This window comes from Clarias gariepinus, chromosome 26 (genome assembly GCF_024256425.1).
Source record: "Clarias gariepinus isolate MV-2021 ecotype Netherlands chromosome 26, CGAR_prim_01v2, whole genome shotgun sequence".
Taxonomy (NCBI): Eukaryota; Metazoa; Chordata; class Actinopteri; order Siluriformes; family Clariidae; genus Clarias; species Clarias gariepinus.
In genome coordinates this window covers 5,467,159-5,493,489 of record NC_071125.1, presented here as the reverse complement: position 1 = coordinate 5,493,489, position 26,331 = coordinate 5,467,159, and the positions used below count along the sequence as shown (strand labels likewise).

Below are 26,331 nucleotides of genomic sequence, written 5' to 3'. Positions count from 1 at the left end.
AAATCCATATCACGACTACTTCTAGCAACTTGTAGGTTTATGTCTAATTTTTTTTTTTTTTATCAAAAAAAAAAAACACAAACAAATTATTTGTTTTATTGTACATTTGAAAATTACAGGCCTCTCTTATCTTTTTAAGTGGGAAAACTTGCCCCACTGTAACTCCATGCACACTGATCATTTTTCTTAAAAAATGTTTAATATATTTAAAAATAAATAAATAAATAAAATAATCCCCATACAACTGTGCTACCCTGATGTGAGGTAGTTTTTTTTTTTTTTTTTTTTAGAATGCAGTTTAATTCAAAACTACCCATTAGTCTATATGGATAAGATATCCTGATAAAGTAGCGGGGAAAAACAGAACAAATAACAGTTATAATTTTGCGCTACAGTAGGAAAATCTAAAAAAAAAGCAAGACCTCTGCTACAGAAGAGAAGTTCATTTAGACTTACCAGCCTCAAAAATCACCAATTATCAAACAGCACCGTTATTACCGTTTACAGAACATTCAGCAAGACCACAAAATTAGGTGTGTCCAAACTTTTAACTATTATTATTTATATATATATATATATATATATATATATATATATATATATATATAAATTGAAGTAATAAAAGGAATGTCATGTTTTTGAAAAATAATCAAAACTTCGGGGTGGTAACCGAAACTCTATTACTCTATCTATTTCTTTATTGATTATTTTCTGAACTTTCTAAACTGAATTTCTTTCCTCCATCTTGGTTCTGGATTTTAGATCTGAATTGAGGAAATGCTCTTACTGCATGGACACGGTGGACGGCATGGCTGACGGCAGTTTAGCTCCTCCTCCACTCTCCACCAGCTCGATGGCCTGCTTCATTTCCATCTTGTGATAGAAAGCGATGAGCTGGGGCTCTTTCGAGCGCTCGCCTGCTATCAGGCATTTTTTAATGTACTTCTTGTTGAAGCGGTTCAGCCTGAAAAAAAGGGACACAAGAAGGTAAAGTAAACACCTGAGAGAAGGCAAGCAAGTCGCTCTGATCTTTTCATGCAAACGATCTGCTGTCAGGAGAGATTTGCGTGTTTTGTTTTACTGTTTAACCGCTAAAGGGCTCTTTGAATTTATTCCGGTACCAAAATGAAGCTTTCGTTGCTGCTTTCGAAACAGATCAGAATTCTCAACTTTGAAAGCAATTTTGCTTAAAGGTTCTGAAACTGAAAACAACTAGCAAGCAAAAATCTCAGTATCATATACAGTATATGCTTTCTTCCTTTTATTATGTAGGAACTGGTTTTGCACTTGCCCAACAACTTTAGGAAAAAAAAAAAAAAAAAACTTTGGCAGATCAAATGACTTCCAAAAATGCATGATCTGCTTATTTAAATCTGGTTTCTACTTCATGTGGTGCTCAGATGATGAAATATGAACTTATTCATATATCTGAATATTTTCTACACACTTGTCTTTCCAATGATGATGTCCGTAATGTCCGCAGACGTCCTCGATACCGGTCAGCAGGTGGTCCAAAAACTAAATTAACAAAAACATATATACATATCAACACTGGTTAGATTTCAAAAGCGACCATTAACACACAAACACATGCAGATAAAAAAATAAAAATAAAAAAAATACAAGTCTTAATCCAGTCAAAACATTATAAAGCTTTAGAAAACAAGAGTTCTCATAGCAACACTACATCTTTAAGATTAGTGCAGATTGCAAGAAAATGTTTTAAAGATAATATAATTTGGTGTCTTGTCTGGAGGGATTATTTTGAAACAGTGTAGTATAGGTCTCGCCTGCCTTACTGTATTTAAACTAATCCTAGTTTAAAGACAGTTGTTCTGAGAATAAGTTACAGAAGACCTTCAAAAAAAACAACAACAACAACAACCTGATTTAGCCCAGGGAAGCAAGTACTAAAAACAATCTCTCCCCTGCTGACGGCCTCGGTGACTCATCAGCTCCACAGACCTGCTTACTGCTCCATTTCTGTGTGTGTGTGTGTGTGCGTGCGTGCGTGCGTGCGTGCGTGTGTGATTAGCCAGCGCTCCCCTGGTGTCTAGGTTTCCCTGTGCTTCGAGATGATGACATGCATGGTGGGAAGCCAGCGGACTGAGGACATGCACGATGACACGGGTGTGTCTGGGGAACTGGGTTTGTAATTTAACTTGCAAACGATTGTTAAAGTCGTTAGGCCTAAGGTGGCTTGTTTATAACAAGGTAGCGACTGCAGAGCTGTTACGAGCTTGCACGCTTAATTTACCGTTAAGAAAAGAGTTTTTTTTCTTTTGCCGCTTTTCAGTCGTAATACACTGATGTTGAGGACATTTTATGACAACGAACTACATTTTTAGACAAATAGAGGTTGAATATATGGAGACACTAAAAGGCTACACGGATAGTATTAAAAAACACACACATTAGTAGTCTTATGAATAATATGGAAACGCCAGTATAAGCCCTGGCTATGTGATACAGTCGACTTGGTTACATTTAGCCAGCAGGTGGTGCTTAACAACAAACAACAAGAAAAGAAGGACATGATTAGACAGAATCCTCAGGCGATGTCCTTATTAGCACTAAGCAACAAGCCAGGACAAGTCGCTAATATGGAAGAATGTGCTTCTTCTAAGAACTGTACTGCTTAGAAGTACAACTGTTTCAATGAGCTAGCCGAATATTTCTCTTCATATACAGCATTCAGGGCTGTTTCATAGCCATTCCGTGATCTTAAACAGCCTTAACCGTACCTCTCATACACATGGATGTGTTATTGTGTAGTGTTTCGGGCCACAGAGCAGCTGACAAAGGCAAAAACTGCATGGGATGGACTGTTACCTGGGTGTGGATCTCTTCATTGATGGATCGCTTGGTTTCCTGCTTCTTCTTAACGGCCAGCAGGTCTACCAGGGGACGAATGGTCATCCCCTACACCGCCATACCGCACAATGAAGAGAAACAGATGAGGAGAGATGAATAAAATACAATTAGCCAATTGTTTCAGCATTCGCAAACAAAAAAGCATACAAAAACACTTCATAAATGGTCTGTTTTAATGTAAGCATGATAGCTTTGTAAATGGAATTGTGGAAACTAAAAAATTCTTCTGATAATTCATCTATTGATTATTAAAACCATTACTAGCTCAATAGCTCTTATTAATCAGTTTTTATTATTCAGCTAAAGTTAGTTTTGTGCATGTGATAATTAGCAATCAAGATAATAAAGACGAAAACTTGATTTAAAAGAAAAATGTCCAAGTTTCTTGAAACAAATTCTAAAAACAAAGTTGCAGCAATAGATTTTAATTATTAATTAAAACTAATAATGTGTTATTGTGTATTATTAATTGAATTCATTAAAATTGATAAAATTTAGATAGTCTGTGGGGAAGGGGCGAGGTCAAGCCAAGTGTGAAGAGCTGAGGATTAAGGTAAGTGAGAAAAGAACTCACACCTGAGGAGAATGTGTGTGTGAATTAGTTTGTGAGAGAGTGCAAGGGGGAGGGAGAGAGAATTCATGTGCGTGTGTGTGTTTAACTTTAAAGGTTCATTGAGGAGAACTGGAAAAAAAAAAAAAAACATCACATAGCGACACAATCAGTAATTATCCACAATCTCTTCAGGTGTGAATCTGACTCTCGTGTTCTTCACAACAAAGCGGTCAAGCCCTTGCCAGGATAATGTCTTTCCTCTACGTTCCAACGTACTTAACATTTCCTCAATATACGTTCTTATTGTCCAAAACATTGATTGCAAATTTAAATGTCTTATATAAAGAACATGCTCCATTTTCAGTTAAATTCAGGTCAAAACACTGTCGTGTGTTTGTGTGTGTGTGTGTGTGTGTGTGTGTGGCATACTACCATGTCACAACTTTGTTGCGTCTTTACATTTTTTTAATCCAATACGGTGAAGCAAAAATTTCCGTAAATGTGGCCAACAGCGCTCTCTTATCTCATGACAATCAAGATAAAAAGCCATGTACAGCAATCAATATTGTTTTTATCAATCCTCCTAATAACCAATGCAGATTTAAAACTGATCCAGGAGCTGATTTAACTTAGCTGAGCTTAACCCGATCTGAATAAAGCTCGGGACAGAATTACGGTTGACACCAAAGAGGAATCCTGCGGCTGTAATGTACAGTAGTGCATCCCTGCCACCACCTCCCCCCTCCTATCCTGCCCTTGAAGACTTGATTACAATGCGTGGCACAACCCTCAACTCCCAGAAGCATCTTCACTTCAATCTTTGCTGATTAATCAGATGGGGGGAGGCACCAAACTGGGAGCAGCCTTATGATGTAATGCCTTGCTGGCACAACAAGGTCACACTTTACAACAAGTCTTAAAATCACATTTATTTCATCTAAAACATTTAGACATTTAAAAGATGCATGTATCCATAATCAAACTCCATAATCAAGAAACAAAAAAACCTTAATTTTCTCACTAGACAGTCATCATGCCAAAGTCTTGGTTTACGAGTATCAAGTATCACGCATGCGCTTTTTGTTTTGATTCCGAGCGTCAAGTGATCACAACCGAGCCAACGGTTTTTCTCTCTCTAGCGCTGCGGAATTGTGGATAATCGTCTCCCCTGCTGGGTCTTAATGCGTGTCTTTCATGGTATAAATAACATCCGTGCATGCGTTTACTGTTTACTATAACAACACTGTGACCACGTGTGTGTGTGCGTAAAACACATTTTATTAAAAAGTAAATAAAAAGCGGGCCAGACACAGAACCCTGGGGAACTCTAATTACTACAGAAAGCCAATCAAAACTGCCCTTTAACCTTCATGCCCTGAGTGCTACCTGTTAAAAAAAATTTTTAATCCTACTACATGCACAGACTATGCAGGTTTGAGGAGGCTTTGTATCAAATAAAAATAGATGAAAAGTCAATTAACAAAGCTACAAAACCCTCATACATGGCTGTGACAATATAATTAACCGTTTTCTATGCGGCATTGGTAGTGCGATATTGCTTCCTGAAACTTGATAATCATTAGCCTGTGAAAAGTTGTGAAGTATTTTTGCCAATATAAACAAACTGGAAATGGGTCTTTACCAGTGGTGGGCATCTTGAGGTAAACATTTGTAAAGGGAAGCCCTCGATTGTACACTTTGATGATGATAACCATGACCGCCTCTAGAGATTTCCCGATTTGGCTAGATGCTGTGAATTTTTGGGTTTTTTTTTTTTACTTCCACTTTGCAAAGGAAAGAAGTCTGTGATTATCCACTCTTCTGTGGCCTTCCCGGATGTTTTGGGTGTTGCAGAGTTTATCAGTACATTCTTTCTTTTGTTGTTAATTTGGTGCCACTCCCAAATTTTTAACTATTCCTCCGCCCTCAGTCTAATGACATTGTCCAATTACTTTTTTAGCCTTTGGAGTGAGGAAAACAAAACAAAAAAAAAAAGGTTTGTAGGTTCTAAACAAATGATGCATCATATTTTATCACAAATCCCTCACCTAAGCTTTAACCACATAACACATAACAAATGGATAGTTTTATTTCCTATGTGATGGTGTACAAAGACAAAAATTAAGGACATGACAAAAACAAAATGGTATACAGTTGAACCAATTCATGGCTGATGAGTGTGGCTTTTGAAAAATCATTTAATTTCTGTTACCTGTCTGGCTGGTGGGCGACTGAACATACAGCAGACATGCCATTTTTATCCTTTAGTGCAGAACTAAAGCCCCTACATACTTTTTAACATCCCGACAGACTATAAGCCCTTCAGTTTACAGTAAAGATACTGAGTTTATGAAAGTATATATATAGTCAGTATATACAGGCCTCACATTTTGCTCTAGAATACTCTAGTATACTGTACAGAGGGGTTTATGGTCGACTCGGTGACTACAAGGTGCACAGATCTGTGGTTGGAAAGCAAACCCTAATCATCACTCCTCCACCGCTGGGTTTGACAGTAGGCATAAACGTTTTCTGCTGAAATGCTGTTTGTTTTCCTCCAAACTTGGCGCTGGGCTTCTTCAGATAGACATTTGCAAACCTCAGTCATGCCTCCATGTTCTTTTTTTTTTTTTTTTTTTTTTTAACAGAATAAGCTTTCTCCTGGTAATAAACTTGTACTTGTTTAGTTGTCTTCTAATTGTGCTGTCATGGACCTTAACATTTAAATATGTTCATTGAGGCCTGTGGGGTTTGATTTTTGGCTCTTCTTTTTTTTTTTTTGTCTTTCTTGGAGCTTTGCAACAATCTGAACTTGGGGTGCTGAGACGTCCACTCATGGAAAAAAAATGCCTTAAAGGCTTTCACTTGTGAAACTCTCACTTTAGAATGTTAAACTCCAAATTGTTTGGAAATGGTTGTACAAATTGTTGCTACACATCAATCTGGAAATGGTTGTACAATGGTTGTACAACCATTTTCAGATTGATGTGTAGCAACAATTGCTTCTGTAAAACCATTGCTTATGTCTTTCCATTTTGACTTTGTGTTAACACGCATCATACAATTAAAAGAGGGGGTACTAACTTATACATATAAATGTAATATCTATGAATGAGTGCTGCAGAATTAATCTCACAAAAAAATAAATCGGCTATGCGATTATTTCATCACAATAGTATGCAATTTATAACAGGTATTACATGCATAGACGGGAATCTGAGTAGAGTTTTTCTATATATATATATATATATATATATATTTATATATATTAAGGTGCTAAATAAATCTTGGCAATCGTCCCCTTAACAAGAACATTTATGGCATTATTTTCTGTCATGAAAATGTATGCCTCTATGCATAAATGCGAATGTAAAATGATGCATTCAATTGCACATCAGCGTTTAAATTGCAAACACAATATAGGTCCAAAATAGTCACAATGTGATGTTTTAGTCAAATCGTGCAGCCCTGGTATGGAGGATACAGGATTGTTTATGTGGACCGTTATGTGTAGCCACACAAGAGCACCTTACTGCTCACTCCACCCCTCACTTCCTCCCCCTGCAGCCAGCAGCACTCAGTGTCTCCAGTGCAAATAAACTGAAACTTTCAATCTCACCACCGTATAACTGCTTTCATCTGCACTTCTACAATGTACAAGCGCTCTTGCACACACTTCCTCAATGAATACTGTTGCAACTGTGCATGCAATAAAAACACACCACAATAACTAAAAGACTATACCCAAGCCCACAATGAACCCAGAAACAAGCCCACATGCTCTTCAGTCTAAAACCTACACAACAAAAAAGTATTTGCCTTCCTCAACTTTTGGGTCTCATTTTGTAGTCTCATAACCTGGAGATGAAATGGGTTTGGAGGAAAATAAAAGTCATGAATGAATGTTGAAGATCAAACACACCTGTGAAACATGTACATTATTTCTGGTGCAACTGGCATCCACCCAAATCACATGATTATTTGCATGTCCAATCTATGTTTGCTCTTTAACCCTGAAAAACTGTATAGGGCGACAACGACGACGATTCAAGGAACGAGGTCATTTCTCTCTCCGTTTTTTTTTAAACAGATCAAAGTTTATAGATCCAGATGCCAACTCAGGTAACTCATGTTTTTGGAGGATTAGCCTCTAATCAACATTCATCACAACATGTCTGAGCATTAGCACAATTCAAGTTAGAACAAAACTCATGGAGAAAAACAACAGCCTGACCTGGGGTAAAAAATAAAAAAAAAGAAGGTTGCTTTTTAATTTAACAGCTCTCCCTTGTGAAAGCAGATCCGTATTGTATAACAGATCCTTGTGTATTAATAATAAATAAACTTGAAATTTTTTTTTATATCAATCAATAAAACTTTAGGTTTTTATTATATTCCTATTCACTGCATAATCGTGAAAATGCCTCCTTAGGATTACAGAAAAAAATAAATATATAATTCAACGAGTGACTCCTGAGCTGGGAGCCAAAAGGGCAAACTTTGTGCCTTCTTTTAATCGTACCATCAACTGTAGGAGTATTTGAAAAGCCAGATAGGATTTTCTTCAGAGTGGCTGGAAGCATGCATTAACCCTCATTTCATCAACACACCTGGTTAATGCTAATAACCTTAATGGATGGTGGTGTGCGCTGATCCTTATCTGCTCGGTCATGCCTGCGTTTACTACAAACCCCTGAAGTGTACATCATCAACACGTACTGTAACAATTGTGCAAAGCCGTATCAAACGGCAACATTATAAGCATGTGTCTGTGCTGAAAGTGGTACTTAAAACCTTTCTGCATCATTACATTATCTCGGTTGTCTTAATTTGAAAGTAAGCAGTCATTAAGTGGCGACTAGTCAAATAATTCCCTCTTTGTTTTTGTTTTTTTGGTGTCCCGGAATCACATTCCAGAGCTCAGTTATATTTATTGGTGACAAATAGACAGATTATAGAACATCAAGTCTAAAGAAAAGTGAGATGACCAGAGCTCAGAGGAAACTAGATCCAATACACTGTTCTTCACTTTAGCACTGGAGATTAATTATAGAATAATATTGGCTTTGGAACTGTTCTCTGCAGTGGTGACGCCTCTAAAAGCCCCATGTGACTCATTCAAAAAAAAGAGGGGGAGTTTATGCGGCAAGCACAAAAACTCCGCACATTTCTTTGGCAAATATGATTATCCCCCTTAAAAGAGCCTGATCCCACTCTAGGATTAGATTCTGGCTCACCTATGATTGTGTTTAAACCAAAGTATTTGCCAAACAAACAAATGCAAAACCTATGTATGCAAAACCTGAATACTGGATGAAATTGTACAATGGGTGGCAGGATACTAATTGGCCGTGCGGTGGTTCACGGTGGGTGAGCTTATTCTGGATTTAACTATTAGCAGCTGAAATGCATTCCTGAAGCACTCCTTGTTTCCTGTAAGAGGGACTACAGTTATTACAATGACAAGAACCTGTTTGACGAACTAGCTACTAGTCTCATTAATCAGCATTAAATCCACAAGATCTTTGTGCTTCGTGTTGTAACCTCACACCAGCAGCTCATGTTCTATAAACTTTAACTACAAATCCCTTTTATTAAATCGGTAAAAGACACCGTGTCCTATATCAGTGCTTTTTAAGGGGGGAAAAATGACCAAAAGAAGGTAGGGAAATAATGTCTGTACATGACTGTAGGGGGTAGGGATAGTCCAGTGGTTAAGATGTTGGACTATTGATCGCAAGGTCACAGGTTCAAACCCCAGCACCACCAAGCTACCACTGCGCGCTTGCTCAGCTCTATAATGAGATAAAATGTACATGTATAAAAAGTGCAGATTTAATCCTTTGAGAAACCAGGAGTCACTTTGACATTAATGGCCGTCTTTGGCGTTAACTTGGGTATCTTTAAAGTTCTAGAATAACCCTCACCTGCACAAAGACGGTAAAGAAGATGACTGTGATGACGGCTGTGACGAACAGATCCCTCATAGGGAAGTGATGCTCGTTGAGCAGGTAGACCAGGGAGAAAGCGATTGCTCCTCGCAGGCCACCGTACGCTATGATGAACTGGTCCTTGGTGGTCAGCTTTACAATGCGGAATTTGTTGATGACGAAGGTCAAAACAATGACGCCTGAGGAGGAGGAAAGATAAAAAAAAAAAACGGTGAACATAAGTAAGTTGCCAGATTATTAGGTGCATCAAGCATGTACTATACAATAAGTATATGTAGCATATATGTGTACTTTGGAGGTATGCAGTTACCTGTTATCTGTCTAGAAAACACATGAGCCATGACTACTAAGATTGTGTTCCAGTGATGGCATTAAAACCATAAAACCACTGGATTATGTGCTTATCACTGAACCAGTTTATCTAGACTTCACTGGTGTTTGTGTGGTTTAATTGCTCACCGAGTACACGAGCCACCATGCACAGGATTACTGTGACTGTGACAAACGTCCAGTTCCACCTGTGCTTTCCGGCCACCGTGGACACCCCGAGAAAAATGAAGATGAGCGTCTCGCTCACGCTGCTCAACATCTTTAAGAAGTACTTGATGGTGGTGTGCGACTTGTGGGATATGTTGGCCTCCACGTAAGGTCGCATGACGGCACCGCACGCGATCAATCTGGACAAAGAGTACAGTCAGATAAATTAATTTCTCTGCACAACTGTACTTATCTACAACCAGTTAGTTACGACATGGTTAATATTGCCTGCTTAGAGGTGGTGTGCTGCCAAGAAAGACTAATTATATGGTGCTTGTTTTTTAGTCTGCTTTCTCAGCGACCAAAAGAAGACAGATCAAGTTTAACGCACCTGTACTTACTCTGAAAAATCCTTTCGCTTAAAACTTTTGGAAGAAATAGCATTGTAATATGATTAAAGAGACACTGTCTGTGTTTACTAAATAAAGAAATGATAAATAACTTCTTAAAAAATTAGGTTACAGTTCTGTGAAATTATGTGAAAACACTCAGACTTCACACTCAAACAAAGTAAAACATCATACAAACACGTGGCCTCAGGAAAACCATTTACAACATCCAGTAAAAATTATTTTCAGTTAAAAACCCAAGCAGTCTGTGACATTTTCAGACTTTGCTTCATTGGCATCGGGTTAATTTTTTTTCCCAGAAATACTGACACGTACTGTTAGCATCAAAGACATGTTAGATATAAAACGTAGGTGATATTTCACACTCGTTTTTCATGTTTCCTTCCAGCAAGTGCTGCTAAAAAAAAAAGAAAAAAAAAAGGGAGAGCCAAATGCAGGACTTGGCTGGGGTTGTGTTAAAGCTGAACAGATTTCCGCTTTCTCAAACAGGGGACAAACACTGCTGCGACTTTCCTCTTTGCTGATTTTTTAAGGCATGATGGAAAGTAATAATAAATTAACAACTTAATATTATCCTGTAAATGAAAAAGTCAGTTTATTGCACAGCTTTCCAGTTTACCAATATCCACACGCTCCAAGGAAAAACATAACATAACAACTGACATTTTTCCCACAAACCACCAGTGTATGCAGACATGCGACATGAGGGGAAAGATTGCTAGCGCTGTCACAAACGACTACAGGCCGTCCCGTCCTCTACCTCTCTTAATCCTGCAGCTCAGAAAACATATTGGACGACGGTGTAAAGGGCCAATAAATCCACAGGCAATTCAACAAAACCGAGTGCTTGAGCTGTCCCTCTTGTGCTGCCAGATCACTGATGGTCGCCTCCATATTTCTACTTTGCTCTTCTCTTCCTGAAACGGTTTATCGATTCCACAACCAACATGGACTGAGGCTTGTTGGCCATCCAGCCTTGTGTACTCCAAAACGGGTATGCTAATGTATTATCACTGTAAACACGCCCTTACAGATGACAGACAGATAAACAAAACTAGGGATGCACCGAAATGAAAATTCTGGGCCGAAAACAAAACCGAAATTTTTGGATGCACTTGGCCGAAAACCGATACCGAAACCGAAAATGGCTTCATTAAAAAACATGTTTAAAATATTTTCTTTTTGTTTGTATTAAAAAAATGTTACATATTGCAACTTTGCTGTCCTCATCTGAAACTTTCAAGTGCTTCCAAACTGCCGACATACTCCGTGTTTGATGCGTAATGACAGCGCGAACGAGACGGGAGGATGGGAGAGGCGTGGCGACAATTTCGGCTTTTATTTTCGGCGCTTTCTTACGTTTCGGCCGAAACCGATAATGCTATTTCGGCCGAAAGTTTTCGGCGGCCGAAATTTCGGTGCATCCCTAAACAAAACTGTGATAAAACACATCGTACTTCACAATAAACTTTAAGAGCTGAGCTAGCTAATGTTGATTATATCAAGCGTACATTTATAAATTTCATCTCCCATGTATAAACTCGTACCATTCTTGATGAACCTTAAGAGCATTGCATCAATGTACACGAACACTCAAGAGTTTGCGATCACTTGCAAATTTTTTTGTTTTTGTTTAGTGATTTATTTTCTACATTCTAAAACTATATTGGGGATTTCAAAATTATGAAATGAAGCATATGAAATAGATTTTGGTGGGGGGTTTTTTTTTATTGAAAAGATGTTAACAGTAGGGCTGTAGCTATAGAATAATTTAGTAATCTATCAAATTAGAGTATTCTATCAAATTAGAGTATTCTATCAAAAATTATCGATTTATCGAGTAATCGGATGAAATGTAATTTTGCTTAATTAAACAGCAATTTAAAATAAATACGATAAACAAAGATTAATTGGTTTTCTTTAAAAAAAAAATAATCTACTTCAATTTTTTAAAATGCATACAGCATTAAATGTCTCCCTGCCACAGATTGCCCCCCAGTTAATATACAACTAACTGTTTGCGTCTCCTTCCGTTTTTTGGGGTGACGTAAGCGCTTCTTTTTCGTCTATGTTAAGTGGCGACTTGCATCCGGAAGCGTGCTGTGTCACGCCAAACAAATAATTGCGCAAAAACATAACGCAAGCTTTTAAAATTAAAAGAAGCTTCAAGGCAGAGGATTTTGCCTTGATCATTTTTAGTAATTGAATTACTCGAGTTACTCGAGGAATCGTTTCAGCCCTAGTTAAGTCTCTCTTGGAAATGCATGAAGAAATGAGTGCATCGAACAGTACATGTAAAAATGAAGTACTTGCCCTCTCCTCTACAGTTTATATGTATATTTATATTATTTTTGTACAATTAGGACTTCAATACTTTCATACTTCATCTGTTCAGGTACTCACGCCATGATCCCAGAGAGGTGGAACACCTCAGCTGACAGGTACGCCAGGTAGCTGTAGACGAAGACGAAAAGTGGCTCGATAACGCGCGTGTGGGACGTGAAGCGGGAGGTGAAGGCGGTCAGGATGCCGTAGATGGCGCCTACCAGGATGCCACCCAGAGACACGACAAAGAAAGACACGACGCCCAGGAAGACGTCTCCTATCGTCACTGTGCCCATCTCTGTGTATTCCTCGAACAGATGATACAGAACCTGAAAATTATGATAAGAGGACATAAAAATCCATTCAGTTATGAATCTCGATTTTTGTGTGTGCCGACTCATGCATCACTACACTGGTGGAAAAAAAAAAAGTAATCTTTTACTACATTTCTAATAGAGATGAACCAGACATTCAGCCAGTGACTGGAATTAGAGGTTTTTTAGCTTGATTAGTCCCGTTGGACATTCAAGTCATGCAACAGAAACAGTTTCATGGCATGACATTATCAAAAATGGTGTGCATTAAAAGTCTCCAATCTGCCTTTTTCTTCAGACTCTACGGTACGTATAAAACAGCACCATGTCACATTACAATCCTACAGCTGGCACACTCTAAACTATTGGTTTATTATTATAGTGAATTATTTGTCATGTTTGTTTAGAAATAATAATTATGGTGAATGACAGAGACATGTTCTGTTCATCAGTAAAAAAAAAGCTTTTTTATTGAATTTCACTTCAAATTAAAAGGTAAAATCTTGTATTTGATGTTTGTTTTTATTATTTAAATACTGCGGTTATTTGTAAGTGAGAAACCTATAAGAAATGGGCCACATTTAATGATGCTCATGTTCAAATCAGATGTGAAGCTGCTGAATAAAGCTTAGGTGTTACACTTTTTCCCAAGGTTTTTTCAGGGTCTTTCAAGTATTACAAAAAAAATAAAATTAAAGCGGGATATTTACAAAAACATTATACTTACAGAATCGTTATATCAATAAAATCGGGATCTATACTACCGCTCAAAAGTATGGGATCACTTGCAAATTCCTTTTTTGGTTTTGTTTTAGTGATTTATTTTCTACATTCTACAACAATACTGGGGATTTTAAAACGCATAATGCATAAGGAATTAGGTAGTTACAGTATGTAACAACAACAGTCAGTTGTTACTTTAAGACACGGAGGTCTCAAATAACCTCAACTAACAACTCTCTCAGAATGCACAGCACCTCCAGCTATAAAGGTGGATGTATTGCATTAGATAGTGCTACTTTCAGCCAAGAAAAGGAAATCAGATGCTACGGTGACATTTCACAACGGGAAGAGTGCGCATTTCTGTTTACCCCAGTTTTAAAAAATGGCTATTTATCCTGAGATATTTCAGATTTGCAGAGACAATTCTACCTCCAAAACCGCTGCTTAGATTTTTCTTTTGGTAGTAAATTCTTGAGAAAGCTTGTGCAAAAACAGAAAAAACAACAACAACAAAAATCTTGTAGTTTTTGGAAGTGCTTTTAAAATACTCTTGAGCAAGTATGCACAGATGCTAGTAGCCAACGATGCTAGTCAGCAAGAATGGCAGTAAACAAACAAACAAGCAAGTATGTCCAACAGACTTTTAGGCTAGGAGGCGAGTATGCAAGCAGGCAAGGATGCTAGTAAACAAGGGCAAGTGTGATAGACTAGTTTTCAAGTGTATGTACATTAATGCAGGTATGCATGAAGGCTAGAAAAAAAAAACATGCATGCAAGGATGCATAAAGCCAACAGCATTGGGCAAGCACAAAAGCGAGCAAGGATATCCGGATTTGTGTATGCAGGTAGGCAAAGTGTGCAAGGGCATCTTTCATATATGTGCGGCGGCCTTAGAAAGCTTGTGTTTTTTTTTTTCCTTATTTTTTCTTACATAGGAAAATGTACTTGATCACTGAGAATAAAGAGAAGGAATAAGGTTTATTAAACAGACACGCGGCCGCCACACATGTATCAGTTCATCAACCTATTTTTCGATTTTGTATATTGTTAATGAGTCTGTGTTTCTCCGTCACCTCAAATAGACCTGAAAATCAAACACAAAATATGTCTGCTTACTGGGCTCACAGCAAACTGTATTTACTATTGCACTCATGCATATTTTTTTTTAAAAAAGAAACTAGATAAATAGGCAATGAGGGAAAAAATGCTTATTACAGAATAGAGATCCTGTTTATGTCTCAGAGTAAAATGGAAAACCAAAATAGATCATGTCATCTAGATTGAGGACAGAGACCTGGTTACAGTTTTAAGGCAGCTGAATGATGTTTATCTGAATGTTCTGTGTTTAGTAGCGTGGGCGATTATTATATACAACCAAGAGTGATGCTCTGTGACAAAGTACAATCGCTTCTGTGTTAAATTGCTAAAAGACTGGGCACTAATAGTAGATTAATAATTGCAGTATTTATGTTCTGTTATACTGAGATCATCATTAGGGCTGTGCAAAAATATCGATACATCAAACTATCGTGATAATTTTTTTTACGATAGTGTATCGATAGTCAAACCTCAAGTATCGATACAAGTTGTGCCAAAAAAACTCCTCCTCCGCTCCAATAGATGTCGCTAACTCGCTATCAACAAAACACTAAGCAGTATGGTATCAGAACAAGTAAGTAAGCAAGACATGAGTGAGCATGGCGGAAAATATAAAAACGCCTCCAGCTTTTAGGGCTGACGTGTGGCTGCACTTCGGTTTCAATACGATACCAGGGAGTACACATAATAATACAAACTATTGCAATATATCACAATATGTATTGTATCGCAATATATCGTGATTTATCGTATCGTGACCCGTGTATCGTGATACGTATCGTATCGTGAGACCCTTGCCAATACACAGCCCTAATCATCATACACCCAAAGGCAACTGCCTTTTTTCAGTATGTGAACATTGAGGGGAAAAAGAAAATGCAACATCAATGAAGATGATGTATTTTCGGAGCTTTGTTTTCCACAGTGTTAAAGAATATTGTATGCTAAATACAGTGCTATAAACAAGTATTTTCTCTTTTTAAATGATTAAGTGTGATTTGAGGTAAATGATTAAGATTGAACAAATTTTAATATTACACCTCCCCCTTGCTAAATCATGTTTGAAGTTAACTTTCATACCCAGGCCTGATTACTTTCAGACCTGTTGAATCAAGAAATCATTTAAATGAATCTGCTTAAAAAAAGTGAAGCATGCTAAAGATAAAAAAAAAGACAACATGATCTAAAGAAATTCAAGAACAGATGAAACAAAAGTAATTGACATCAGTCTGGAAAGAGTTTCAAAGGCATTTCTAAAGTGAAAGAAATTATACAGAAATGGAGAAAACTTGGAACACTTTAAAACGGGCCGTTCATGCTTTAAAAATCCTCCGATGTAGCTGAATTTAAACAATTTTGTAAAGAGACGTGGGCCAAAATCCCTCCACAGCGTTGTGAAAGACTCCTTGCCAATTATCATGAACAGCTGATTGCAAAATGTGAAACAAGTGACGGTGGAACCTCGGTTCACGGATGCCGAAGAGTACGACCAAATCGGCCAAAAAATTCCCAAAATTTTTGCCAAAAACCCCTCTTCTGGAGACAACCCAGAAACCGTCATCCCAATTTGCTGCTCATCAAAGCTAAAGAATGGCAAGAGTGCATCGAACAGTACATGTAAAAATATAGTGTTCGCTCTCCTGTACAGTTTATATTTATATTTAGTGCTGTATTATTTTTGTATAATTAGGGCTTTTATATTTTATTATATAATTTGTGATATAAACAAAATACATTGAAAGTTAAACATAGTTTGTATTGACAAAGAACTAATTAATTCTATTTACATGTATTTCTATGGAAAAATTTGTATCTGTCTACGTCTAAATCGGGTTACGACTAGAACTTGGGAACGAACTAAGATGGCGACCGAGGTTCCACCGTATTAGGTTTGGGGAACAATTACTTTTTCCCCCACATAAAAAGCTAGGTTGAACAGGTGAATTACATTTCGGTTGATGATCTCAATTATAAAAGCGTGACAAATATGCAACCCTATGTCCCCCGAAAATAATACTTTTACAAATACTTTTACATCAGGGGTCCCATGAGTGACCCTTGAGGTACTCACCACTGTGACCGCATCGTTTAGCAGCGACTCCCCGAACACCAGGATGTGCAGAAGGTCGTTGATGTGAATTTCCTCGAACACAGCCAAGACGGCTACAGGATCCACAGCGGAAATAATGGCGCCGAAAAGCAGACAGGGCAGTAGGTCAAATGTGCTCAAGTATGTCCCTTCGAGCTGACACACGCCGAACAGCATGCCACCAATGAAGAAGGAGTTCCACAGAGTGCCCACAACGGCAAACATCAGTATGGTGCCCAGGTTCTCCATAAAGGGCCTTATGGGTAAGAAGTAGCCGGCATCCAAGATGATTGGGGGGAGGAGACAGAGGAAGAAAAGCTCAGATTTGAGTACAGGAGGGGTCTCGCCAATGAGCTTGATGAACCCGCCCAGTACGAGACCCACCACGATTAGCAGACAACTCTCTGGAACGATCGAGGACAGCTGTGGGATCAAGTGAAATCCTGGGGGGAAAAACAGGAAATATCACGGTTAAGAAAGATTGTGCATTTTTTAGAAGACAGCAATGCTGTAATTCTGTTCGCAACATGAGCCCTTACGTGAAAAGGTTAAAATATCACAAACCAAGCCAAACTGTTGCTCTAAAAAAGTGATACAATAAATAGCATAATAATTTCAAACATCAAAAATTATGACTCAACTAAAGCGTATATTGCATTCCATTATAATAATGGCCTGTAAATGATTTTTAAAGTAGCAAGAGAAAATACATCTATTCATACCAAATCAAAGATTCTGTTTTAAAAAAAATCACTTAAAAAAATGAAGAAAGGAGAAAAGAGGCAAAAGAACTGAGAATGAGACACTGGAAGCGCGTAGGCAGTAATTACACATCTGTCACCTCCTAATTATTGCCATGGGAGGAAAATTGTGCCCTGAACATGGACCTTTACACAGATTTCTGAATCTTACTGGTACAATTCATAGCAGAAAGCTCGACACACACACACGACAATTCACAGGGAACAGAAACTTGGCAACAGCAGCCATTTTTAACTACTGAAAAAAGAAGCAAGAAACCACAGACATCTTAATTAGTTTTGTAATGATCTTTGGCTCTTAATGAATGTGTCAGTCAGATTTACTTTCTTGGGGGAGGAATAAAAAAAAGTCAATTTAGACAGCACTAAATTTATTTTACCTTCACAAATGCAAACAAGACTCATAAAAAAAATCGTGTTTGGGGCAATAAATTATGATTCTGTCCTTGGAGAAAAGGAGAGGCTCAATATCTCCTTTTGCGTGTCCTTGGTTACTTACCCCAGTGCTTTCTGATATTAGTCAATTTCTTCCTTATACAAGATCAATTAAAAAAAAAAATCACTTTGGTTTATTAACTTTATGGTTGGTTTGATTCGATTCACTTTGCACAAAACAAAGTTGCTGCTGAGATTGTTTCATAAACGACCGATTTGTAAATTGTAAATATTTAGGCACTTTGCAGCCTGTCGCAGTAAAAGTTTTGTTCCTTAAATTAATCTGCACCATACACATCTATTAATATGAAGAAATGACAGATGGCTCAAGACTTTTGCACAGTACTGTGTATCTTAGGAGTTTTATTATAAATAAATGAAAAATTCAGCATTTAAATTAAGCACACATGCAGAGAGAAACACCACATGTATCAGTGCATTTTATTTATTTCATAAAACTTGCTATTTTAAACTTGGATTTACAGAAGGGCCCAACAAATGTCTATGCACTTCAACAGTTGTTATCTACGGCCCTTTTTTAAAACTCGAAACACCACCTCACTACCACCGAGACGTTCTGCCACGATGTTGGATAGGACACAGAGGTGCTGTTGAATTCCCTTTTACGTTACCCCGACTTACAATTTTAAGCTAAATTAATTATCTGTGGTCAACTGTAGAAAACACTGCAGTACGTGGCAGGCTGCCGTGTCCCATCACTACACAGAGATGGTATGGTCTGCAGAACACCTACCAAGCAGTCGTATTAAATCCAGGTCGATCCCATTTGGTTCGCAGCACCTAAGAAATTAAAAGGCTGTCTAAAGTCAGCACACAGGAAAACATGCGAAAGATTTCAAGCTGATGTACAGGGCAGCCGCATTCCAGAGGCGATGAGCAGAGACTCGTCCGACATGTTATCCCCTTGGCAACACTCACACCCACTGAGAACACTTGATAAACACCAGGCCATTAACACAAGCCATGTTTCTAATGAGGGGCGTCTCGACAGTCATAGTAAGAGATTGTTTACTTTTTTTCTGTTTAAATCTGCTCAAATTGTAATAATCAATCAGTAAACTAGTGGAAGTGAGATACTTTTTAGGATAAAGCCAGTCCTTAAAAATAGGACGGGTTGATTCATCACTGGAACTTTTACTGCAATCCTGTCAGGCAAATGTCTAGAATCTAGAGACACAACCAAGTTTTGATCATAACGTCACGTGCATCACATGTTAGAATTTGCACAAAACCAGCTTAATAGCAATGTACAATTCATGTATTAAAACATGGCATTGACTGTTATAAGGGGGAAAAGAGCCCAACTACTAAATAGATAAGCTGGCTGACTACCGTCACCATAGAAACTGGTGTTTAAAAAAAAAAAAAAAAAAAAAAATATATATATATATATATATATATATATATATATATATAAAGAGAACTGGAGATGTACAGGAAAATAAATTTAGCTATTAGTTGATTGACATCATAAAGTTTTAACCTCCCTTGGTGCATTACTCATCTTATAGGCCAGCAGTTTAACTTTTATTCATTTATAGTTATAGAATATCCGCAAAACAAGTTCATTTTTTCTTATCGCTAATGTTTTTGCAGCTATAAATAATGGTTCCCTTACTACCTCTTACTCAGAAGATATAAAAACAAAAGGGAAAAAAAAAACTATATTAAGGAACCATGAACACCTTGATTTTAGGCAACATTCACATCATCTTTACTTTTAACTTACAAAGCACTGGCATTTGAGACTCACTCCAAAAACTGAAACTTTTTTTGGATCTGTTTATGTGCAGCGTCCCTAATACAAGGCTCTGCAAAAGCCTTGTAACAAAATATTGATCAACACTGGTGTGATTTCATGTGCAGGAGCATGTGTTTGTCCTAACCTAGCAAAGCCGAAATAACAGAACAGGGAAAGGGAATCCAAAAGTATGGCCGCATTGAAAATGTCCCTGCACGGACACGTCTATTAATTCTACTTCAGGGTTTGGTTCTTCCCCAAACTGTGGACACACAGCTGCGTAGAATGTCTTTGTATCCTGCAACATTTCAAGTTCCCTTCACAGAAATTTAGTAATGCTCTTTACGCCAACACGAACTAGGTGCTAGTTCACTGCATGTGCTTGTGCCAATTCAGTGCTGGTTCAACTTGCGAACTTAGAAACTGGTTTGGTTTTCCAAGGGCTAAAGAGCCACATCATTAGTCCCAGCAACCCCAACCCCATAACAACAACGAAGGTAGACTACGAGTCATCGTTCAATAACTTAACTACTGAGCTACCCCCAGCCCCTGATATGAGCGACTCCAGGTTTTAGATCAGAAGAGGAGACATTCGTTTTGCCATTTCTTGCGACAAAAAAAAATATACACTGTATATGGCTAAAGAATTTACTTTAATTATGTGTTTTCCCCCTTTTCCTAATTCTAGATCGCCATTATATAATGTGCCACGCCAGGAATCTTGTCTTTAGTTTTTGAATCTGCTTAGGTCATCTTACTTGCTGCCAATAATTTGCAATGTAAATGCATTTGCAAAGTATGCTGCTGTTGCCGTATGTCACTAATGATATTTTATGTAAACCTGTTTACTTAATTTTGAAGAAACCAGCAAAGGTTATTATTTGGTTTTCAAGTGCACTCATTTTAAAAGTTAAAAACCCATCAGCAGTTCTGTTTTAAATGACATTTGATGTTTAAGTTTATTTTATTAATACAACAAGGCATACTCAAGGCTTGTACAATTTCTAAGTAATAAATCAATCAAAAATAAATAAAAACATTAAAAAAATTAACCTTTAGTATTTGTATTAAAATGTATAAACAGCCAGCACTCCTGTCAGAGCTGCTGTTACAAACGACATCATGGATCAACACTCGTGGTATAAGAACAGTCATGCGTCTTATGCCTTCAAGATATTTAGTGATGTAAACATGGTACTAGTGCTGCAATTTATTATACATAATATACACTCAACAAAAATATAAACGCAACACCTTTGTTTCTGCTCCGATTTTTCATGAGATTGACTTAAAGATCTAAAATTCATTCCAGATACACAATATTACCATTTTTCTCAAACATTGTTCACAAATCAGTCTAAATGTGTGATAGTGAGCACTTCTGCTTCGCTGAGATAATCCATCCCACCTTACAGGTGTGCCACATCAAGATGCTGATCTGACATCATGACTACTGCACAGGTGTACATTATACTGCCCACAATAAAAGGCCACCCTGGAATGTGCAGTTTTGTCTCACAGCAAAATGCCACAGATGCCACAAGTATTGAGGGAGCGTGCAATTGGCATGCTGACAGCAGGAATGTCAACCAGATCTGTTGCTCGTGCATTGAATGTTCATTTCTCCACCATAAGCCGTCTCCAAAGCCATTTCAGAGAATATGGCAGTACATCCAACCGGCCTCACAACCGCAGACCACGTGTAACCACACCAGCCCAGGACCTCCACATCCAGCGGGTTCACCTCCAAGATCTTCTGAGACCAGCCACTCAGACAGCTGCTGAAACAATTGGTTTGCATAACCAAACAATTTCTGCACAAACTGTCAGAAACCGTCTCAGGGAAGCTCAACTGCATGCTCGTCGTCCTCATCGGAGTCTTGACCTGACTCCAGCTCGTCGCCACAACAGACTTGAGTGGGCAAATGCTCACATTCGATGGCGTCTGGCACATTGGAGAGGTGTTCTCTTCACGGATGAATCTCGGTTTACATTGTTCAGGTCAGATGGCAGACAGCGTGTGTGGCATCGTGTGGGTGAGCGCTTTGCTGATGTCAATGTTGTGGATCGAGTGGCCCATGGTGGTGGGGTTATGGTATGGGCAGGCATCTGTTATGGACGAAGAACACAGGTACATTTTATTGATGGCATTTTGAATGCACAGAGATACCGTGATGAGATCCTGAGGCCCATTGTTGTGCCATACATCCATGAACATCACCTCATGTTTCAGCAAGATAATGCACGGCCCCATGTTGCAAGGATCTGTACACAGTTCTTGGAAGTTAAAAATGTCCCAGTTCTTGCATGGCCAGCATACTCACCGGACATGTCACCCGTTGAGCATGTTTTGGATGTGCTTGACCGTCGTATACGAAAGCGTGTACCAGTTCCCACTAATATCCAACAACTTCGCACAGCCATTGAAGAGGATTGGACCAACATTCCACAGGCCACAATTGACAATCTGATAAACTCTATGTGAAGAGGATGTGTTGCACTGCATGAGGCAAATGGTGGTCATGCCAGATACTGACCGGTTCTGAGTCCCCAGACCCCCAATAAAGCAAAAAACTGCACATTCCAGGGTGGCCTTTTATTGTGGGCAGTATAAGGTACACCTGTGCACTAGTCATGATGTCAGATCAGCATCTTGATGTGGCACACCTGTGAGGTGGGATGGATTATTTCAGAAGTGCTCACTATCACACATTTAGACTGATTTGTGAACAATGTTTGAGAGAAATGGTAATATTGTATATCTGGAATTAATTTTAGATCTTTAAGTCCATCTCATGAAAAATTGGAGCAGAAACAAAGGTGTTGCGTTTATATTTTTGTTGTGTGTACATACATTCTGGAATTTATGCGTCTTCTTTCGTGCAAATCACAAGTGGGCCATGCTTTTTTTGTTCACACCGCAGTTACAAGTAACACATTCAAACCTGGTAAGACAGTAGCCTTAAACGAAAAGCGCTGATGAGACAGACAGACAAAAGTTGTTTTAACATATCCGGAGTGCGGATAATTTTTGACTCACTCATGCATTTAAATACAAAATGTTGCATTTAATAGCTACATATTGCAGGTTAAATCACGATGCAATACATGTTAATCGAGTCGTGCAGCCCTACTTGGCACACTACTCGTTTTTCTCCTTGTACAAACTAAAATACAAGTTCAACTAGTTATTTATTATTAGTAGCTTGTTAAAATCACGTGCCAAGTCTGAGCCACAGCCTAATTTTAAACCCATCTTCTGTGACTACAACTGCAAAAACAATTGCACAAGTACAGTATGTGAATGGTTCAGACCAGTAAATAATAATGTTATGCTAATTTTAAGTTTATGACTTGAACAACACTTGAGAATAGACCTGCAGCCAAAACTATGTGTATCCCATATAAAAACCAAACAAAGTTTTATGTTAAGTTTGATGTTAAACACTTATTATCTGGATTTATCAAGGGAACATCAGACAACATCATAAAATAAAAACATCAAGTTCCTTTTTTTTTTAAAATTTATTTAGGTCATGTCTGTCCTTTCTAAAACAAGCAAAAAACAATCCTTGTGGTCGGTTTAGTCACGATCTCCTCAGAACAGTGCTTTTGTAATGCGCTAAATTAAAGGAAGTATGTGGCAACCTGCAGTGACGAAGTCCAAGACTACAAAAAAAATATATATATATATACACACAACATGCGCATACCCTCTAAAGTGAAGAAGTACATTCGCCAGTCATGCCGCTTTCTCGATTTCAGTTTGACGACAGACTGAAAGTCGTTCATGTTCAAGGCGATTCTGACTAAAACTTTTTAAACTTCATAACTTGTAATATTTTTAAGAATTGTGTTCCAATATATTTGGCTTCCGCCTGATAACGCATGTCTATGACAGGAACCTTTGGGAACTTCACAACCATCCATGTCTAATTGGCCGCTCATGTTTTTCTGGCATAGATGTTTGGCTGCTCTAATGAGACTTCGTCTGCTACAAAGCCTTTCACACGTAAATAACCACTGAGAGAGCTTGTAAAAATTGACACCGGTGCAATTTCCTTTAGAAAAAGAAGAGAAAAAAAAAACTGCTGTAATCTGCTTTTACAGATGTGGCTGAGGGGAAGAAAATTGGACGAATGACATGACCAAAGTGAGAGTGCACCCTGATCACGACTGCAGCCTGAGACCAAATCTCTGAGATGCCAAATTACCCATTAAGCTTTGCCTTTTAACTTAAAAAAAAAGAGCTGCCCAATTAGGTGTGACAAAGGGGTGGAAAAAAAAAAGAAAAGAAATAGTGACTCATCAAGTGCTCCGCAGCAGTGCTTGGAGGAAAAGCAGACAGGCTCATCACCTCCACTGGTCCGTGACTAGGTCTTGATAAGGTGCTCGGCGTACCTGCATGCATGGAATAGGCTACAGAAATTCACCAGACAGAAGCGAGCCAGGCAAAAGCAGTGGTAAAAAGGCGTCTCTGTAGGAATCTATTCGCTCATTCAACCTGTCTGCCGAACTATTACCTGGCTATTCTCCATAAACTTCTGCTGTGTGTGAAATACAAGCAGAGGGGAATGTGTGTACGTGCAGGTGCAGCTGGATAAAGTAATTTTTTCAAAATAAGGGATTTCATTCAGGATGAGTCAGCAAAAGATTCCCAGCCAGGAAGGACTGTCGAACAGCGCCTGGGTTAGCCAGTGTTCCTCTGCAGTATCAGGAGGAACCAGTTCAACTGAAACTGCAAAGCATGCAGCAAACCCAGATACTGAGGTGATTCACAGTGACTGATCCATCTTAAAGTGAATTTTTGCTTTAGAATGGTTTTCACAAACATATTTGCAGCTCTTTCACCAAAGGGAAGGTGGCGTATTAAAATGGACATATGACTCTGTGACCCGTAAATAACGCTGGCAGCAGCTGTGCTGAATGCATAACTAAAACTGAGGACAGGTGGACGGATTTCAGTCATTTGTCATCCTCGGCTCAGTAAGACACCAGAAACCATGAGAGAAGAGAAGCGAGGGACGGAGACTGAGAGCGAGAGAGATAAAGAGCTAGTAAGAGACAGACAGAAACACATTGCAAAATACCAATAGAGAGAGGGAGAGAGATGGGGATGGTCAGAGAGACATGAACAGAGACAAACCGTGTAAAACAGAGTGAGACGGAAAGCGACAGAGATGGGGTTGGACAGTGAGACACTGAGAAAGACGGACACCATAAAAGGTCAAAAACAGAGAATGTGAGACAAGCTGTATAAGAGAGCTTATAAAAAGAGTAAGGGACATTGAGGAAGATAAACAGATGGAGAAGCAGAGAGAAAGAAAACACAAACAAGACAGACTGCAGGGGAAAAAAATAATTATATATATATATATATATATATATATATATATACATACACACATATTTAGGAGAAAGAGAGAGAGAGGGAGAGAGAGAGAGAGACTGGCAGATCTAGAGATTAAAACGAGACACAAAGATGGAAAGATAGATTTAACTGCAGAGCTGGCAGTGAGTCAGACTAGAGAGAGAAAGAGAGAGAGAGAGCAGATAAAGGAAAGCAATATTAATTTAAATGAAGTGAGTAATATTAGTGAGGAGATCGTGCTGGGGAATATCAAATTGGTCCGTTTTCCATCTTCACTCGGGCTCTGTTTTTTTGTTTTGTTTTGTTTTTAACATGCAATTACCTGTTCCTTAGAAAATCACAGGTCATCCCTGATGTCCTGGTAAACAACTCATTCAGGCAAACAGTCACAGCCTTCATTCATGCTTAGCAGAAGGACAAACAGAACTGTACATATGCCCAACATTTTATTATTATTATTTTTTTTATACACTGCCTGGCCGAAAACAAAGTCACACACTCTAAGATGTCATTCAATCACCTTCAGCTTTGATTTCAGCAGACAATATAGTGGCCGGTTCATCAGCTGATTTCATTTGATTGCCACATGATGTTGCTGAGTTCCTTGTGCTTTCCTTCTTACCCTGACTCAGCCATTTCTCTAGAATAAGGTCAAGCTGGACTCATGGACCACATCACCTTCCCCCCCTCCCCCATTGCTTCGCAGTCCAGTCTTTATGCTCTCTAGCAAATTGGAAGAAAATTTACTTTCACATACATTCCCATGCAACGTCACCAAACATTGAAGGTTTTTTTTAACATGGTTTCGCAAACGTCAAATCTCCTTAGTTGTTTTCTTTGCTTGACGCAGACAAATAATTTGACCTTTTTGAAATAGAGACCCTTTGTTTTGGCCAGAAAGCGGATATCTATGAGCATGTAGTAACACGCCGATGCTTATTGACATGTACAAGCATGGACAAAACATTAAGTTCACGTAGCTCATGATAACGTGGTTAACAAATACAAGTATTTGTTAAACCCATATCATCATTTCTTTCCATGCTTCTGCAAACAAAGGTTTATTGTTTTTCCAAAATTACTTATATAGCCAGGTGTGTGCCTTTCCAAATTATGTTCAACGTATTCAATTAGGCACAGGGGAACTCTAGTCATGTTGGAGGAGCATTTTAAGGACCACTGATAGGA

General features: G+C 38.4%; 1 protein-coding gene across 1 annotated transcript in view; it reads right to left on the bottom strand.

Moving 5' to 3' along the window:
* The window catches only part of slc9a1a (solute carrier family 9 member A1a), a 48,438-nt gene that overhangs the window by 6,134 nt on the left and 15,973 nt on the right, over positions 1 to 26,331 (bottom strand). Inside the window, exons 2-8 of the mRNA XM_053487711.1 lie at positions 16,797 to 17,257; positions 12,669 to 12,919; positions 9,838 to 10,055; positions 9,355 to 9,557; positions 2,833 to 2,922; positions 1,448 to 1,518; positions 788 to 964 (exon numbers count right to left, since the gene is read on the bottom strand). Of these exons, the coding sequence (XP_053343686.1) occupies positions 788 to 964; positions 1,448 to 1,518; positions 2,833 to 2,922; positions 9,355 to 9,557; positions 9,838 to 10,055; positions 12,669 to 12,919; positions 16,797 to 17,257 (1,471 nt within the window). The remainder of the gene's footprint in view (positions 1 to 787; positions 965 to 1,447; positions 1,519 to 2,832; positions 2,923 to 9,354; positions 9,558 to 9,837; positions 10,056 to 12,668; positions 12,920 to 16,796; positions 17,258 to 26,331) is intronic.